This window comes from Moschus berezovskii, chromosome 2 (assembly GCF_049115385.1).
Source record: "Moschus berezovskii isolate FMDL1 chromosome 2, NW_MosBer_1.0, whole genome shotgun sequence".
Taxonomy (NCBI): Eukaryota; Metazoa; Chordata; class Mammalia; order Artiodactyla; family Moschidae; genus Moschus; species Moschus berezovskii.
In genome coordinates, this window is record NC_142461.1 from 45678318 (window position 1) to 45699186 (window position 20869).

A 20869-nucleotide genomic window follows, 5' to 3' on the forward strand; every position below is an offset into this window, starting at 1 on the left:
ACAGATAAACGACAAAGATTTATTGTACAGCATAGGGAACTATAGTCAATATATATAAACATATAATCAAATAACTTTATATATACCTGAAACCAGAACAGAATTGTAAATCAACTATAGTTCAATTAAAAAAAAAAGTGCCACTTTGCTCCATCATAAAATACTTCAAAATTTGGGTCAGCACGAGTCTCCCTTAACATATAACCATTTAAACATTGCTTTCTCATAACTATAAACCAATAGATCCAAGCTATGTCAGTCTTTCATTCTATCAACTGATCTTTAATTAATTTAACACATTACTGAACATCTTGAAATACAGAGGAATAACTAGAAAAAAATAGGGATATGTAACGGAAAAGACTGAGGTCTTGTGGATGTAGCCTAGGATTAAAAGTTAATTGAAGTAACTGGCAAGAATATGAAAAAAAATTTTAATTTTAAAAAATTAGTTAAGCCTTTATCAGTTCAGTTCAGTTGCTCAGTTGTGTCCGACTCTTTGCGACCCCATGAATCACAGCACGCCAGGCCTCCCTGTCCATCACCAACTCCCGGAGTTCACCCAAACTCATGTCCACAGTCGGTGATGCCATCCAGCCATCTCATTCTCTGTCGTCCCCTTCTCCTCCCGCCCCCAATCCCTCCCAGCATCAGAGTCTTTTCCAGTGAGTCAACTCGTCGCATGAGGTGGCCAAAGTATTGGAGCTTCAGCTTTAGCATCAGTCCTTCCAATGAACACCCAGGATTGATCTCCTTTAGAATGGACTGGTTGGATCTCCTTGCGGTACAAGGGACTCTCAAGAGTCTTCTCCAGCACCACAGATCAAAAGCATCAATTCTTCTGCGATCAGCTTTCTTCACAGTCCAACTCTCACATCCATACATGACCACGGGAAAAACCATAGCCTTGACTAGACAGACCTTGGTTGGCAAAGTAATGTCTCTGCTTTTTAATATGCTATCTAGGTTGGTCATAACTTTCCTTCCAAGGAGTAAGCCTTTATAGTAGTTAGTAAATAATTGAAAGAAAAAAAGGGAAAGCCAAAAAATGGTCCAGTGATAAACATATTAGGGTGACTACATCTCCACGCTACCATCCAACATTTTTTATATAAAGGACAAGAAATAACAAGTGTTGGCGAAGTGTTAAGAAAAGAACACGCTGTGTGCTGTTATTGGCAATGAAAATTGGTGCAGCTACTGTGGAAAACAGTATGGAGTGTCCTCAAAAAATTAAACCCTGTCCCTGGGATTCTCCAGGCAAGAACACTGGAGTGGGTTGCCATGTCCTTCTTCAGAAGTAACATATGACACAGCAACTCCACTGCCCGATACTTATCTTATGTCTGGAGAAAATGAAAACATCAACTCAAAAAGATACATGCACCCCATGCTCACTGCAGCATTATTTTCAATAGGCAAGATATGGAAACAGCCGAAGTATCTATTGATGAATGTATGAATTAAAAAATGTGGTATATGTGTATACACACACACACACACACACATATTCACCATAAAAAAGGAAGGAAGTCTATTTGCAACAACATGGATGCACCCCTGAGGGCATTGTGCAAAGTAAAATGAATCAGACAGATAAAGAGAAATATATGATCTTTTATGTGGAATATTAAAACAAAAACAGAACCTGCCAGCCAATGTAAGAGATGCGGGTTCAATCCCTGGGCCGGGAAGATACCCTGGAGGAGGAAAAGGCAACACACTCCAGTATTATTGCCTGGAGAATCCCATGGACAGAAGAGCCTGGTGGGCTACATTCCACAGGGTCACAAAGAGTCGGAAACAACGGAAGTGACTCACCATGCATGCACAGAGAATGTCAAGATTACTATAATGATTATGTTGAACATATGAAACTAAATATAATGCTATATATGTCAATGATATCTCATTTTTTAAAAACCAACATATTATTTTAAAGACAGCTGCTATACAAACCACAGCTGGTTTTGAGACACGTTGGAACCTGGTACCTTTTGCTGCAGGGCCTGCAACTGGACCAGTGTCTCCTCAAGAAACAAAATACAAACAAACCAAAAGGGTCTTAAAAATAACTGCATGCATTCACAGATGGGGCAAATTATGAACAAGATACAAAAAAGATAAAAAACCCAACTGCCACTTCTGAGGAGGCAGGAGCAAAAGCAGGGTACTGCAAGTGACCCCTGTACATAGCGCCACCAATGGGATGGGTAAGCCACCCCCATCACCCCCCTGGCCTGACTTGTGGACCCACCCCTAAAAGGGACCAGTTCCAATCCTTCGACCCTCAGGGAAGAAGCAAGGGAACATTTTACTTGTTTTCACTCCCTCCTGCTGGAACGTAAGTCCCAATAAAGCCTTGCCTGAATTTCGTGTCTGGCCTCTTTATTAATTTCTACTGATGAAAGAGTCCTAGAACCCAGTTTCATCTTGGTTTTGGATGTACTGGAAAATTTTCATGTATCTGTAACTCTACTTTTAATGATATGTTGGCATCAGAAACCACTAAATATTTATGGATTTAAGAATAATGAGTTCTTCCATATGAAAAGATGCAAAAACTTCTCAGTAATCAGAGATACAACAAGAAAATGAAGCACAGTTAACGCAGGACAACAGGTACAGAACACGTATGGAACTGGAAATCACAGAAGACAAGAAAATTTATTGCAGTTATTGAAATGAAGACATTGAAATTATTTTTTGATCAATATTCCACATTTGTATCTCAGAAGACGTTTATTTTTAAATATCAGTTTATTCCTTTTTATAGTTATGGTCAAGTTGGTAAACATGGAATAGGATGGACTTTCAATAGGGTAGAGGTGAAGGAAATGGCAACCCACTCCAGTGTTCTTGCCTGGAGAATCCCAGGGACGGGGGAGCCTGGTGGGCTTCCATCTATGGGGTCACAAATAGTCGGACACGACTGAAGTGACTTAGTAGCAGCAGCAGCAGCAGCAAAAGGTCAGACACAACTGAGCGACTTCACTTTCACTTCTCACTTTCACACACTGGAGAAGGAAATGGCAACCCACTCCAGTGTTCTTGCCTGGAGAATCCCAGGGATGGGGGAGCCTGGTGGGCTTCCATCTATGGGGTCACACAGAGTCGGACATGACTGAAGTGACTTAGCAGCAGCAGCAAAACTTCAGAATCAAAACTGACTGACCAAGAACATAAATAACATGGATAAATAGAATCTTGTTACTATAGGATTATAGTGAATTATATTCTTACCATGGGTCTTCCCTCATGGCTCAGTGATCAAGAATCTGCCTACCAATGAAATTGGGTGTGATCCCTGGGTGGGGAAGATTCCCTGGAGAAGCAACCCACTCCAGTATTCTTGCCTGGAAAATCTCATGGGCAGAGGAGCCTGGCCAGCTACAGTTCATGGGGTCGCAAAGAGTCAAGACACAACTTAGGAACAAAACAACAACTACAGCGTTAAAGAATTAATATTTTTCTACAGGAATGCATTCCTCTATTTCTTTTGTGTCACTTCTTCTCCACTAATATTTTTTTTAACATTTTATTTATTTTTACTTGAAGGATAATTGCTTTACAACATTGTGTTGGTTTCTGCGATGCATCAACATGAATCACCAATAGGTAGACATATGCCCCCTCCCTTCTGAACCTCTCTCCCACCTCCCACCCCTCTAGGTTGTCACAGAGTCCCAGTATGAGCTCCCTGAGTCATACAACAAATTCACACTGGCAAACTATTTTACATATGGTAGTGTATATGGTAGTGTACTATGTCTAATAATATTTTCAGTAAGTATAAAAAGGAATGACATATTTTGTTTAATGCTTCATGAACTATTAAGCAAAAAAATTTTAAGACATTCTTATTACCCATTTTCTGTCTACTCAATTGCTTTAATGCTGTCACAGAAGCAGTAAAAACTGAAAAACATCACTATAAATTCACAATAGCTAAAAACCTAGCTGTGGCCCTATGCCAATGTCAGTGTCTCTGAACGTAGACTTTCGTTTCTAGCTTAGTGTGAGATAAAGACATTTGTTGCCAGATGCTGAAATTAGAATTTCTAATCTTAACAAACAGCACAGCATAAATTAGAATTTCTTAAACCTAGCATTAGATGCAGTTCAATCTTTATTTTTTTTTGCAGTTTAATCTTTATTATCAACCTGATCTAACCATCAACTTAATGAATAACATACATAAAAGAAAAGTATTCTACATTTTTATACTGACTTTCATCGAAGAACTTAAAATACTAAACACACTGAATAAAGTTTAATTCTTTTAAATGATAAATTTTTGCCTGCTTTTCTACTAACTTGATTATCTTGTTTACAGTTAGGGAGGTTAATTACACCTATTCCAAAAGTGTTATCAAGACATTTTTCTAAAATAACTGCAAATACTGCATTAATTATATACTTCTTTCAAACTCTTGGCATTTACAAACACATAAAGGGTGAACTAAGGGTTTAAGAAAATAAAAGAATACTGTAGATACAAATTCATTTACTTAAAGACTGGCTTTCTTTTTAAACAGAGTAAGTACCACAAAGTCCCTCATGGTTGCAAGAAACTCAAAATAATATAGTTCACTTTCCTAAAGTGTCAGACTTTGTAGGTGCTACATGGACATGTATTAGTGAAGTTTCTTTCTTTCGTCTTGTTATTAAAAAATAAAATCTCAACTTGGTGGCAGTTTAATTCTATTACCTCATAAACATTTGCTATTCTCTTCTTTTAACACAAAGAAAGCAAGCCTCAAGTTTCAGACAATTTGATAAGCAACAATATCTAGCTAATTAACTAACTTACTTTCAACTTATTTACAATTAAATAAGCATTTTTTTAGATTTATTTTTTATTGAAGGATAATTGCTTTACAGATGCTTTCCATCAGACCTCAACATGAATCAGCCACAGGTATACATATATCCCCTCCCTTTTGAACCTCCCTCCCATCTCCTACCCCATCCCTCTAGGTTGATACAGAGCCCCTGTTTGAGTTTCCTGAGCCACACAGCAAATTCCCAAATTCCCAATGTCTATCAATTTTACATATGGTAATGTAAGTTTCCATACATCTCACCCTCTCCTCCCCTCTCCCCTTGTCCGTAAGTCTATTCTCTATGTCGGTTTCTCCACTTCTGTCCTGTAAATAAATTCCTCAGTACCATTTTTCTAGATTCCGTATATATGCATTAGAATATGATATTTATCTTTCTCTTTCTGACTCACTTCATTCTGTATAATAGGTTCTAGGTTCATCCACCTCATCAGAACATACTCAAATGCGTTCCTTTTTTTTTATGCTGTTTTTTTTACATTTATTTCTTTATTGAAGGATAATCGCTTTACAGAATTTTGCTGTTTTCTGTCTAAATGCATTCCCTTTTATGGCCAAGTAATATTCCATTGTGTATATGTACCAAAACTTCTTTATCCATTCATCTATCGATGGACATCGAGATTACTTCCATGTTCTGGCTATTGTAAATAGTGCTGCAATAAACAATAGGATACATCTGTCTTTGTCAATTTTGGTTTCCTCAGGGTTTATGCCTAGGAGTGGGATTCCTGGGTCATACGGTGGTTTTATTCCTAGTTTTTAACGTAATCTCCATATCGTCTTCCATAGTGGCTGTATCAATTTACATTCCCACCAACAGTGCAAGAGCCTTCCCTTTTCTCCACACCATCTCCAGCACTTACTGTTTGTAGACTTTTTGATGATGGCCATTCTGACTGGTGTGAGAGGATATAAATAAGTGATTTTTAAAGTTCTTCTTTCTTATAATACTTACAACACCTTCTACTTACCATACTGGCTTTCCATTTACAGTTAATGAGAAATTTCCCTTTTAAATACCTCTAAGTATTTTTTAATGAAATGATACAAAGAAAAATAGATGTCCTTGAATTTGGGGAAAATGTCATAAGCATGCTCAAAAAAATCTTTTTATTCTACCAAATGAATGAACGAAAAAGTATTAATTTGTCCCCATTTGTGTGTATAGAGTAATAATTAAGGATAACTGAGTACAGACAGTAATGGTTAAAACTAATAGAAAGTAATGTTTAGTAACACATACTCTGAAGTCAAAACATCTGGTCTGAAATCTTGGCTCTATCACTTACTAAAGGTGTGACTTGGTAAATTACATATCTGTACCTCAATGTTGTCCATGTAAAACAAGAATGTAACTAACCACTTCATATGTTTCTGTAAGGGTTAAATGTAAATGCCTAATGCATACAGCACCCTTAATGAGTACTCAAAAAATGTTATTTAGCTAGTTTCAATTTCCCTATGTAATAAAGGCCTGGAGTCCCTTTTATATGTTTACTCAAAGGAAGCTGCTCTGTCAGTTGTATAATCCTGATAGATTGAATTGAAATTTCATTAGTAGATATATCCCATCTGAAAAAAACATTCTCTAAGATTGCAGCCATGAAATTAAAAGACGCTTGCTCCTTGGAAGGAAAGTTATGACCAACCTTGATAGTATATTAAAAAGCAGAGACATTACTTTGCCGACCAAGGTCCGTCTAGTCAAGGCAATGGTTTTTCCCGTGGTCATGTATGGATGTGAGAGTTGGACTGTGAAGAAAGCTGATCGCCGAAGAATAGATGCTTTTGAACTGTGGTGTTGGAGAAGACTCTTGAGAGTCCCTTATACTGCAAGGAGATCCAACCAGTCCATTCTAAAGGAGATCAATCCTGGATGTTCATTGGAGGGACTGATGCTAAAGCTGAAACTCCAATACTTTGGCCACCTCATGAGACGAGTTGACTCACTGGAAAAGGCTCTGATGCTGGGAAAGGTTGGGGGCGGGAGGAGAAGGGGACGACGGAGAATGAGATGGCTGGATGGCATCACCAATTCTGTGGACATGAGTTTGAGTGAACTCCGGGAGTTGGTGATGGACAGGGAGGCCTGGCGTGCTGTGATTCATGGGGTCGCGGAGAGTCGGACACGACTGAGCGACTGAACTGAACTGAACTGAACTGAAGAATCTAAAGTTTACTGCACGTAATATTTTAAGAAGCAATACTCAATAAATAAATATCTAACACTAATGTCTTAAGACCAAAAGGAAATAGAATTAAGAACAGCATATGCAGATGGGGAAGAAAACAAATGTACCTCAAAAAGTTAACCTATCATACTGGGCACAAAAGATGGACGATTTCCTAAGAGAAAGGAAAGGGCCACAGAAAAGGAGATCTTGAGGGAAGAAAAGTACCTAATCTTCCTGAAATCCATAACAGTGTCCAGAACCAGGTTTACTTATAATAATGCATAAACAGGTACAGAACTACTGGATAGTGTTAAGATTCTCATACTTTCTCATTTTTAAAGTACAAATAGTCAAAATATGTTACCTATCCCCTTAAAGAGACAAACAACTGAAACAGATTTATTAGTAGAAGAGAAAAATCTTTGAAAAAAATGACTGAGAAGCAAAGACCTACATGAGTTTTATCAGTCAATCCATAAATCTCATCTCTAGTCAGTTTTATTTTGGAGAATTATCTGATAATGTGACTCAGTCTGAACACATGCTAAAGACTCTGTTGTCAACAACCCGAGATCAGGGGTTACAGCAAAATAACTGATAACGCATTTCTCAATATCAGAAGCTATTTTTCTTTTCTTTTTCAACGCTAATAATTCTTCTTAATGGAGAAATACAATATATAGAAAAGTATACTTCAGATGCTGTGATTGGAAGAAAAATGCTTGAAACCAAAGAGCTAGGGTCCTAACTAGCTAGAAATCATTGGTGATCTATAGTCCAAATAGAATCTTAATTTTTATGGCATATAACAATGCTCATATAACTTTTTCCAACATTAATAATTAACTGCTGGTATTTAATTATTTTAAAACAGACATTTCACTTATGCCTCAACAGAAGCACCAGTGGACTTCCTATTCCACTAAATTTTTTAGGAACCAGTCACACTTAACTTACAGCTGATCTTCCTGTAACTTTTTGCCTATTATTATATTGGTAGACAAAAAAATTTCAAATGTTAACATTTCGGGCCCCAAACCAAAAAAAAATTTAACCTTTAAATAAGAGGTTATGTTAAACTAACAAAAACTCTTATATATAAGAGAAGGGGGAGAAGGGGATGACAGAGGATGAGATGGTTGGATGGCATGACCAACTCGATAGATATGAGTTTGGGCAGGCTCTGGGAGTTGGTGATGGACAGGGAAGGCTGGCATGCTGCAGTCCACGGGGTCACAAAGAGCTGGACACGACTGAGCAACTGAACTGACATTTTTGAGGGAAACAAACTCCCTTGCTGTAACAGAACATTCTTAATTTATGACTTGCCTGATTTACCTTTGTGATTAGATTCAGGATATGCCTTCTTGGTTGAAATACAGTACTGTATTAGCACATTGTGTCCTCAGGGTATCATGGATGTCCATCTGCCCTTCATTAATGATACCATTAATACTTGGCTAAGGTACTATCCAATTTTCTCACTTCATAATTACTAATTTTCCCCTTGCAATAGATGTTGGAGAAATTCTAAATTCAAATACCCTTTATTTTTACTGACTGCCCCCTAGATTTGAGATTATTTGATGATTCTTGCCTGACCCAATACTTGGAATGATAGCTGCATAATGATAATTTTCTAACTTCTCGATTTACCACTTGGCATTCTACTATAAACAATTGCCCTATCTTCTCTCTCTCTGCTATCAACAGAGAACCAATCCATTTTCCCTCCAATAGTTTATAACTTAATACTGTAGTTTTTTAATACTACAAGGATCTCAAATGTAGCTCATGGAAGGATCCTTCAAACTGATTACTGTGACAAGTCTCCGTTCTTTTAGGGGGTACTTCTTTCCTTACTTTCTAGTATTACAAGATGTTGCAGGCTTATTTTGTACCTATACTGCACCAGTCCTAGAATAAGTCATTTTTCCAAGGAGCCCAAGTTTCATTGACTGGGGAGTCATCAGTTCAGTTCAGTCGCATCTGACTCTTTGTGACCCCATGGATTGCAACACACTAGACTTCCCTGTCCATCACCAACTACCAGAGCTTGCTCAAACTCGTGTCCATCCAGTCAGTGATGCCATCCAACCATCTTATCCTCTGTTGTCCCCTTCTCCTACCTTCAATCTTTCCGAACATCAGGGTCTTTTCCAATGAATATTCAGGACCGATTTTCTTTAGGATTGACTGGTTTGATCTTGCTGAGAAATGTTTATGTGAAATACAACTGGCTTCATTTGCTTTCAGTTTGGAATTTTGGGGAGTAATAGCAGAAACTAAATCTGGGTGTTATGTACACTCATAGATACTGGTGTGCTTTTGTTTCTTATTCTTTTCAACAAACAAAGGTAAGAAATATATTTAGGTAGGTATGTATGTATACACACACAAATAAACACACACACAGCTTCATATAAATGCACAGAACACATATATGTGGATATTTTTAAAGTCATATGTCCCTAATAATATTTTGAACTACAATCTATTCACACAGGATTCTCTTTTATTTCCACATCTATAACTGTTTCCTCATTTCCTTCAATGAGAACAAGGGCTCCCAAGAATATCAACACCTACATTCATTTTCTTAATCCTATAATACAAATATATTTACAATTTCAGAACTGCTTTGTCCACACTTCTGAAAATAAAATCTTCTCAAGAGATTTAGTATTTATTTGCAATTACCCCCACTATCTCTTACATCACATCTTGAATAAAAGAGTATATACAGTCAAATACCGTTTTAGTAAAAAGCTTAGTTCTTTCATTTTCCCTTAAGTGTGATTATAATGTTTATGTGAAATACAACTGGGCTCGTTTGTTTTCAGTTTGGAATTGCACCCCCTTCCCATCCTTAATGATTTAATTATACTTTTACACACAGATTAGCAGCAAGATTCCAAAATTCAAAACTACATGCATAAAGCTATATTCAGAGGACTCTCTTTCCCTGTATCCTTTTTGCTCCATTCCTTCCAACCCTTGTAAGTAACCAACTTCACTGTTTTCTGGTTTATCCTTTCTTCAATTCTTTTTGTAATGATAAGCTTTATGTTTTACATAAAAGACAGCATATTATATAAGCTTCTTACACACCTAACATTACCTCCAAATATAGCTGTAAAGTTAGTATTCCATTACACGTGCATACCATAGTGGATTTCAATCAATCATCTATTCTTAGGCTTTTACATGGTTTCAATACTATGCAGTTATACACAATACTGCAATGGATACTTTATGGGTATGCATTTAATACTGTTGCGGGTATGTCTTCAAAGATCAATTTCCCACAAATGAGAGTGCTGGGTAAAAAGTAGGCACACATGTTGCATTCTTAATATTGTCACTCCCTTCAAAATATAGTTGGAAAGTATTATATTTTGATTTATATCTTGGAAATCCTGGTGTACCTTTTTTCGATTTCAGGTGTTAGCTAGATGTACTCTCATAATGCTGGAACTCTCTCTCCCTTTTACTTTGGCCAAACTTGAATATTTTTATAATATTTTAAATTCTGAAAATCTTTGGAGAAAGGAATTTTCAGGAAAAAGTATGTTACTTTACTTACTGAGTGGTGTTGTGTCTGGAGGTGGAAAATTCTCAGTGAAGTTGACATTACACAAGTCTGTGCTACAGCAGCAGAACCGGTATGTTCCATTCTGAATTGAGGGTGGGGTGGTAGTTACTACACATTCTTCATAGTGACACTCCTGGGGATCACCAATGTGAGACCAACATCCTACAAGTCGATATTAATGTAAACAAGTTAGGAGTCTGTAGGATTAGAAAGAACTAAAAGGAAAACAACAAACAAACTGCAAACAATGTGATGGAGTACAAATAAGTTATAAAACACTTGCAAACCAAAAGGAAACCACATTTTTTTAAATAACAGAAAAAGGCAGAGCAGAAAAAGGCATTTTGTGGGAGGAAAAAGCCATTAATAAAATATTTCAATTCATAATTAACTGAAGAATTATTATTAAAACATCTATAAGAATACTTTTTTATCTATTAAATTGTTCTGGTTTTTAAAATAATGATATATAATGATAACAAGGATTCAGTAATACTCTCATACAGTGCTGGAGGGAATGTAAACATATACAACATTTCTAGAAAGTTACATGGTAGTTTTTATGAAGAGCCTTTAAAATATTCATGCTTGATAATCTAAAAATTGTACTTCAAGAAGTCTATTCCATATGTATGGCTAAGTCCTTCTGCTGTTCACCTGAAACTACCACAACATTGTTAATCAGCTATATACCAATACAAAATATTTTTGGTGTTTAAAAAAAGAGAAGTCTATTTTGGGTCTTCCCTGGTGGCTCATTGGTAAAGAATCTGACTGCCAATGCAGGAGACACAGGTTCAATCCCTGATCCAGGAGGATCCTGCATGACACGGAGCAACTAAGCCCATGAGCCACAACTACTGAACCTGTGCTCTCTGAGTCCATGCTCCACAACAGAAGCCACCGCGATGAGAAGCCCAACACACTGCAACAGTGAGAGGGAGCCCCTGCTCACTAAAACTAGAGAAAATGCCCATGCACCACAAAGGAAACTCAATGCAGTCATAAAATTTTTTTTAAAAAGGTCTATTTGAGATACAAAGGAATTATGTTCAAAGATATTCACTGAAGCATTATATTACAATGAAATCCGGAAAACAACATAATGTCCAACAAAAGAGTGATATGTAAGTAAACTGAGATACACGTATACAATGTAATACTATACAGATGTTGAAAGTGGAAGAATATTTAAAGATAGGAAAATATCCATGATATAATTTAAAATGGGAAAACTGTATATTACATTTTTTATTTGGAAAAAAAAATTACGCAAACATATAACACAGGAGTATAAATGTCGTACCTGAAGGGAATAAACCAATGTAGTAGGTAAGGAATTGTAGACATCTATTTCTCTTACAGTTTTCTGTATTTTCTAAACTTCATAGAATGTTATTATATTTTTAACATTGTAATAACATACTGTTAAAATAAGTTAAAAATCAATTACCCTTTGTAAATTTGGAGCTTGTTTGTGAATACATACATGAATACATACTTTTAAATTTACTGTTCTCCTGCAGATGGTGTCATAATCTATATCCATGCCCTTCTTAGATAATCTACAATTGTATGAAACAGAAAAGAATTACTTGCCTTGTTTTACCAGATTTATGTCCCCTTTTGATTTCTCCCAAAGGCCATAGCAGGTGCTACCTTTTGAGCATAATATTGTTCCATTTTCATGAGAGATTCTACTTTCACCTATCCCAAGGTCTTGTTGATATGGGTCTTTAAATGCACAGAGACGTTCTTGATTTTGAGAAGCTAAAACAAAGGAAAAAATGACAAATTCGTTTTATGATACTCTTTGCAAAAAATTATTACAAAAGCCTTTATAGTCTTTTTGAAAGCCACTTTAAATTTCTCTACTAAATTCCTAACAAGGTGTGGGTAACTGAGAAATTTTGTAAATATTTAATAATATTTTCTATTAGTTTGTTAACTTCCAAACAAGAAGCAAACTTACTGAATACACATTTCTCAAAAGCAATACCCTCTTATACAAATTATTCTCATCACTCTATGGAATATTCATGTCTGAATTAACAAATATCATCATAAAAATGTCCATGCTCTAAATCATTAAAAATTAAAAATAAATCAACAAACCTAGAAGGCTGAATAATTTTTGGAAATTCTACAGTATTCCTTTCTACCATATTTTACAGTAAATTGTAAAATGCTAAACCTAACATCATTAGCCATATTCAACTAAGGATGAGGACTGACTGCAAATGGATGCATGATTTTTGTCTGGAGAGACGGAACTGTTCCAAAATTACATGTGGTAATGTTTGCATGGCTTTGTAAAATTTATCAGAAAAAAAAAATAACTCTTCACTTAAAATGAGTGAATTTCATGCTATATAAATTATACCTTAATAAACCTGACCTGTTTTTAAATATTAAGTCAATCAGGGGTCAAAGAGAAAATGATTTTCCATTATTAAAAATATCAATAAAATAGCCAGAAAAAGAAATGCTTAATAATCCCTTATACTGAAGGTCACCCAAATGTATCTTCAATGCAACTCAAGCTTTCTCCATATACACAATTGATTTAACTAATCTCAGTACATTTGCCACATAATTTATCAGCTAACAAACATTTACCAACACTGCTGAGACTACCAAAGAAGTAAATGGTCATCAAAAGCAATGGCTGATCTTTATCTGGTTTCATAAAGCAGACATTCCTAATGGTCTGACTAGCTAGTAGCCAGGCTCTTCTGTCCATGGAATTTTCTAGGCAATTAATATTGGAATGGGTTGCCATTTCCTACTCCAAGGGGATCTTCCTAACCCAGGAATCAAATTCATGTTTCCTGCATTGACAGGTGAATTTTTTACCAATGTACCACCTGGGAAGCCCATGTTAGCCCTACAGATAATCTATTAAAATAACGTTTCTCATACAAAACTAAGGACCAAACCCTAGAAAAGAAATGAAAGACCAACAACTGTAGGCTCAAGTCCATTCAGAAACATAGACCTGCCATATTTATTACAACAGACCACATTCAAAGTACTGGGCTAAGTAAATAGGTGATTTATAAGTAGATAATATAGAGTTCCACCCCTCAAGCATCTTAAAGTCTACTTGGAGACAGAGTAATTACTTTAAAAAAAATGTGATTTCCACAATTAAAAATTACTTCAGGCAGTCTTCTAGAAGACATCCACTTACATCAAATAAATGGTCAGAAAATACAGTATATTCTTTTTCTTAAAAACTAATCTTAGAAAAAAAAAAACTAATCTTAGGACATTAGCCTGATTATGATTCTACCATATTTTACCATAAATAGTCACACATTCAAATTCCTTTAATGACAAACATTTATATTATCTTGCATATTTAATATCAGTATTTCCTTAGATATACCCTAATATGCAAACTTTAACAAATTATTATTAAGATCAAAATAAAATATATCTCTACATATAAAGTACATACAGCACAGAGACTGATACTTAAAAGATGCAAACTAAAAACAAAATTCTATAATGTAGATCTTTTAAAAAAGCATTCCTATTTTAACTTCCAATCCCTGCTTCTTGATTAAAGTTAAAGGCTCCTTAGCTACCTTCACTTGCTGAAATTATATAACCCACTCTGCTTCCCTTTTTGTAATTATTGTTTGAAAGGTCAGAATGAATTCATAAACTAAACATCTCTAGTTTTTCACAACCACGATAGTCTATTTTTTCTCCTCCTCTTCTGTTCTAATCCATTTTGTCTAGAATTTTGTATTGAATATTGAGTTAATGAATAGGGATCTATCCATACCTGGAAGTAGAAGAAAATGCCTTATTTAATTTAAAAATAAAAAGAAAGCGAATATTATCATGAAATGATACAAAATAAAAAGTTTTCCTCTGCCTGGATTTCTTCTACAATAGAAAAACAGCAAAAGTCATGAGCATAACAGCATAAATTTTTAGTGCCATTATTAAATAATTCAATGAATGAAACCTAGAAGACTCCTTATAGAGAAAGACAATAAACAAATCCAATCTCCTTTATGTTTCCCTCTCTCTTCACCCCAATATCATCAAAGCAATAAAAGTACTAATGTAGGTACACTGACTCATACCTTTATTGTCTCTCAGTTTTCACTCATTTTTTTCTTACAATTACTTCAGCCTGGGCTCCCCTGGTGGTCCAGTGATTTAATAATCCACCTGCCAATGCACAGGACACGAGTTTGATCCCTGGTCCAGGAAGATCCCACATGTCCCGGAGCAGATAAGCCCAGAAGCCTCAACTACTGCACCCATCTGATGCAACTACTGAAGCCCACAAGCTTTACAGCCCATGCTCCACAACAGAGAAGCCACCACAATGAGAAACTGCCAACGAAGAACAGGCCCTGCTCACTACAACTAAAGAAAGCCCACACACAGCAATGATGACCCAGGACAGCCTAAATAAAAAAGTCTAATTAGTATAGGGAAAATATACTTTGCTATTTTAAAAGTAATTCTTTCAAATTTTGATTCAGCAAATTACCATATAAAATAAAGATGTCTAGCAAACTACCTTTTGGTCAAATCAAAGAAAAGAAATCTGTTTCATAAAAGAGTGCTTATAGCTTTCTAATGTTATTTGTTGGAATGTTTCAGCAGTATCTCTATAGAAAGTTTTGGATTCTTCATAAATCGTGAAGGCAAAGTAGGCATGAAATAAAAAGTACTATGAGAGAGTCTAGCTTAGCATTGTACTGTCACATACAGAGACCTGATTATTTACATGTGGTTTTCTAAATTTGTCAACAGCTAGGCAAATCTTGATCAGTTGAGTATAGTCAATTAGCTCTCTTAAGAGACATCCTTAACCAAGTACTGTGATTAGACATGAGTCTTTTAAAAATTTCTCTCCTCATTTTAAAGAGGTGCTATCTGGTTGTAATAAGCACTAAAACAGTTTTGATTAACATAACTGTGATGTTGGAGAAGACTCTTGAGAGTCCCTTGGACTGCAAGGAGATCCAACCAGTCCATTCTAAAAGAGATCAATCTTGGGTGTTCATTGGAAGGACTGACGCTAAAGCTGAAACTCCAATACTTTGGCCACCTCATGCGAAGAGTTGACTCACTGGAAAAGACTCTCTGATGCTGGGAAAGGTTGGGGGCGGGAGGAGAAGGGGACGACAGAGAATGAGATGGCTGGATGGCATCACCAACTCTGTGGACATGAGTTTGAGTGAACTCAGGGAATTGGTGATGGACAGGGAGGCCTGGCGTGCTGTGATTCATGGGGTCGCGGAGAGTCGGACACGACTGAGTGACTGAACTGAACTGAACTATGTTAAAATGCAAATAGTCATATCCAAACTGCTAACAGAGATACCTTCATAAAAGATAAAGTGAACCATGCTTAAAATCTGTTAGCTCCTTGAAGTTGCTAGAATGAAATTCAAGTACTTCATTTAGCATTGAAGGCCATTTATAATCAAGACCCAATAGGAACACGACCAATTTTGTGGGCCCGAGGACATTTTGTTTTCATGGGACCTTTCCTCCATTAAAAAGTATACTTTATAACTGCATTGGGAGAAAGACATTAATACTAAATATTAGAACATTTTCTTCAACAATAAACTTCATTTTCTTCCATCTGATTTTAAAACAAATTAAAACATTTTCATGGGCCTGCAAAAAATATTATGGGCCCTGGACTCTATGCCTACTGTGCCTAATGGGTAAGTCAGCCCGAGAACTCAATCTCCTACTTGCATTCATGCCATTCCTCCATTCTTCACTTTCCACCACACGAATATGCCAAGGGCTTTTCAGGCCTTTACACATAATATACCCAATATACAGAATGCCATTTTTCATGCTCTGCTTTAGCATTATATGGTACTATATTTTATCAATTTAACATACATATCTTCCCCACCAAGCAGGAGGGTGACTTCACTTGTTCCCAGAGCCAGATTAGGTTTACATAACTCATTTTGTATACTACAAATCCCCAACATTGTTAAGGGTAGTTTTCACATCTACACGAATTATACTCAATATCATATTCCCACTCAAAGATTATATATATAGGCAATAATCACCTAGTCCTTTGACCATGAAACTATAAGTGAAGCAATAAAAATAGTATAAAGACAACATACACTATTTTGCTCCATATACATATAAAACTGAAAATAAAGTAAACATTTTCTCTTATATAAGCTTTCTGAGATCTGCATTTGCTAATCATATGCAGCATTTAATTCCCAGGAACAGATGTGGCATCTCTAGAATACTCAGCTGTCTTACATTTCCCACTGTGTGACATAACACTATCAAGAATGCAGGGCATAAAGGTATGGCATAGTTTCATCATGTCAGCATCAGTTAACTGTCATTACAGACATAAATCAGCATCATTATGCTTACACTGAAAAATACTACCTATTTACTTTTATGACGGAAGAAAAGAAAGGAAAAAAAGGCTGTACTGAATATATTAACTCTGTGTGTACTCAGTCATGTCCAATTCTTTGTAACCCCGTGGACTGTACAGCCCAACTAGCTCCTCTATCCATGGAATTTTCCAGGCAAGATCTTGGGAGTGGGTTGCCATTTCTTCCTCGAGGGGATCTTCCTCAGGGTCTTGAACCTGTGTCTCCCATTGACAGACAGATTCTTTACCACTGTATCACCTGGGAAGTGAAACTATTAACTATTTGCCCTTTTTATTAAAAAAAAACAAAAACAAAAACAAATACTATCATATTATTTGACCTTTCATGAAAACATATTCATGATTACTTATATGTTTCAAAAACAAAAGTTTTTGAATGATTTTTATGTTAGATTTTTTACTTTTAAATACCAATATATCCATAGGTAGTTGAAAAGAAATACAGGGAAGACAATTTGATTTGCAAAGTAGGTTACCACTTCTCCATTCTTTGGACACTGAATAAAACTTATGCTAGTCCAGTCGAGAAAAGAAAAATAGAGAGTAGTCCAATACCTCTTTCATCAATGCAAACATCCCAAACAATCACTATACAGTAGTAACAAAACCAAGAGATCGATATTAGCATAATTCAGAGTTTAATCAGATTTTATCAGTTATACATGTTCGTATCTATGTGAGAAAAAATTTAAGCAATTCTGTCATATACTATCACAATCAAAACTTTCAACTGTATTATCGCTCTCACGTTAACCCTTTATAATCATGATCCCTTCATCCCCCATTCCTAATCAATAGTAACCACTAACCTGCTCTCCAACTCAATGATTGATATTTCACAGGTGTTTATATAGTACATATCCTTTAGAAACTTTTCTCACTGAGCAAAAATTCCTTGAGGTTCACCCAATTTGCCACATGAATCAATAATTATTTTTTATGTAGTAGCATTTCATGATGTAGATGAGATGCACAATCTGTTTAATTTGTCATCTTATGAAGCTTATGGGGTAGTTTTCAGGTTTTTTTGGCTATGAGAAATAAAACTGTTATGAACATCTGTATATATGTTCAATTTTATCAGGATTTTTGTTTAGAGTAAAATAAAATTAATGTCCTAGAAAAATAAAGTATCACATTAGCAAAAAAGAAACTTGACACTAAGACCATATGTTCTACCAACAAAATACACTGCACCCCATTGTATACATATGTCCATTAAAAGTTTATTACAGAGCATTCAAAAATCTCTAATCTCTGTTAACCAAGTAGTTCTAGTATGGGGAGAACTGGGTTGTGCTATGGGATCTTGCTTTAAAGAACCATTTGTGTAGTAGTATACCTTATATATATATACTCTTTTCATATATATAAAGAGAATAATATCATACTATATCATAGTGTGTATATATATATATATATACACACACACACACTATGTGTGTATATATGTATAGAAACACAAGGTACTTATGGCACAAAGTGTTTAAGATGAGAGATTCCAGTTTGGGGATGCCAATGTTTAAAGGAAGCCTAGTTCTTTGTAACAAGGTCCAACAAGCACAGCAGAGCTCTTTCCTTTGATGCCTTGAGACCCAGAGCCCTATAATGTGGAAGCCTCTGCTGGTCAGCTTTTCCTAGAATTAGAAGAATAATACTGATCTATCCATCTTTATTTCCTTTCCCTACATTAAAAACAAACACATGGCAAATAAATATTCACATTAAAAGAATGTGAATCTAACATGAAAATTCAAATTAAAACTGCAATGGATGATAAAATTCAACATCCACTTATGACAAAAACTCTCAACAAGGTAGATATAGAATGAACGCACCTCAACATAATTAAGCCCACACATGACAAATCACAACTAACAAAATACTCAATGATGAAAAGCTGAAACCTTTTCCTTTAATATCAGGAACTAAGACAAGGATGCCTACTTGACACTTCTATTCAACACTGTATTTACAGTCCTAATCACAGAAATTAGGCAAGAAAATAAAATAGAATCCAAAAGTAAAGAAAGAAGTAAAACTGTCACTACTTGCGGATGATATATTATATATAGAAAACCCTAAAGATTTCACCAAAAAAAACAAAACTTATAAGAACTAGTGAATGAATTCAGTAAAGTTGCAGGACACAATACTAACAGACTGAAATTTGCAGCACTAGAAATTCTACACACTAAGAGCAAACAAACAGAAAAATGAAGAAAACAATCCCATTTACAATTGCATCAAAACAAGTAAAATGCCTTGGAATAAATTTAACCAAGTAAGTGAAAGAGCTGTACTCAGAAAATTATAAGACATTGAACAAAGAAATTAAAGACAATGTAAATAAATGCAAAGGAATCCATTTATCAGTGCTCACGGATTGGAAGAATTAGTATTATCAAAATGTCCATACTACCAAGCAACCTTCAGATTCTATGCAATTCCTATCAAAATACCAATAGTATTTTTCACAGAACTAGAATAATTCTAAATCTGCATAGAAACATAAAATGCCTCAATAAACAAAACAATCTTGAAAAAGAACAAAGCTGGAAGTAACACATTCCCTAATTTCAAACTATACTACAAAAGTATAATAATCTAAACACTATGATACTGGCACAAAAAGAGATACAGAGATCAACAGAACAGAATAGCAAGCCCAGAAATAAACCCAGGTTTATACGCTCAGTTACTATAAGCCAAAGGAGGCAAGAATATACAATGGATACAGTCCCTTAAATAAATGGTGCTGGGAAAACTAGACAATGACATGCAAATGAATGAAATTGGACCACTTTTTTACATCATACACAAAAACAAACTCAAAAGGGGATACAGAATTAAATGTAAGATTGAAACTATAAAACTCTTAGGCAGTAAGCTCTTAGGCATTAATCGTAATAATATTTTTTGGGTATGTCTCCTCAGGCAAGGGAAACAAGAGCAGAAATAATCAAATGGGATAGTATCACACTAAAAAGCTTTTGTGCAGCAAAGGAAACCATCAACAGAATGAAAAATCAACCTACTTAATGGGAGAAGATATTTGCAACTCCAATAAGGAGCTGACATCCAAAGTATATAATGAACTCATTCAACTCACAAGAAACTGTAAAAGATTCTTAAGGAGATGGGACTACCAGACCACCTTACCTGCCTCCTGAGAAACCTGTATGCAGGTCAAGAAGCAACAGTTAGAACCAGACATGAACAATGGACTGGTTTAAAACGGATTACATCAAGGCTGTAAATTGTCACCCTGCTTATTTAACTTATATGCAGAGTACATCATGTGAAATGGCAGGCTGGATGAATTACAAGCTGAAATCAAGATTGCCAGGAGAAATATCAACAATCTCAGACATGCAGATGATACCACCCTAATGGTAGAAAGAAGAGGAACTAAAGAGCCTCTTGATGAAGGTGAAAGAGGAGAGTGAAAAAGCGGGCTTAAATTCAGCGTTCAAAAGATGAAGATAACAGCATCCAGTCCCATCACTTCATGGCAAATAGATGGGGGGAAAATTGGAAAGAGTGACAGACTTTATCTTCTGGGGCTCCAAAATAATTGCAGATGGTGTCTGCAGTCATTAAAATAAAAGTCACTTGCACCTTGGAAGAAAAGCTATGACAAACCTAGACAGCATATTAAAAAGCAGAGACATAACCTTGCCAACAAAGGTCCATATAGTCAAAGCTATGGTTTTTCCAGCAGTCATTTATGGATGTGAGAGTTGGACCATAAAGAAGGCTGAACACTGAAGAATTGATGCTTTCAAACTGTAGTGCTAGAGAAGACTTAAGAGTCCCT

At 35.6% G+C, this 20869-nt stretch overlaps 1 protein-coding gene across 1 annotated transcript in view; it reads right to left on the reverse strand.

Annotated features, from left to right (window-relative positions):
• The window catches only part of BMPR2 (bone morphogenetic protein receptor type 2), a 159291-nt gene that overhangs the window by 48100 nt on the left and 90322 nt on the right, over positions 1–20869 (reverse strand). Inside the window, exons 2-3 of the mRNA XM_055397814.2 lie at positions 12216–12386; positions 10608–10778 (exon numbers count right to left, since the gene is read on the reverse strand). Coding sequence (XP_055253789.1) covers positions 10608–10778; positions 12216–12386 — 342 coding nt within the window. The remainder of the gene's footprint in view (positions 1–10607; positions 10779–12215; positions 12387–20869) is intronic.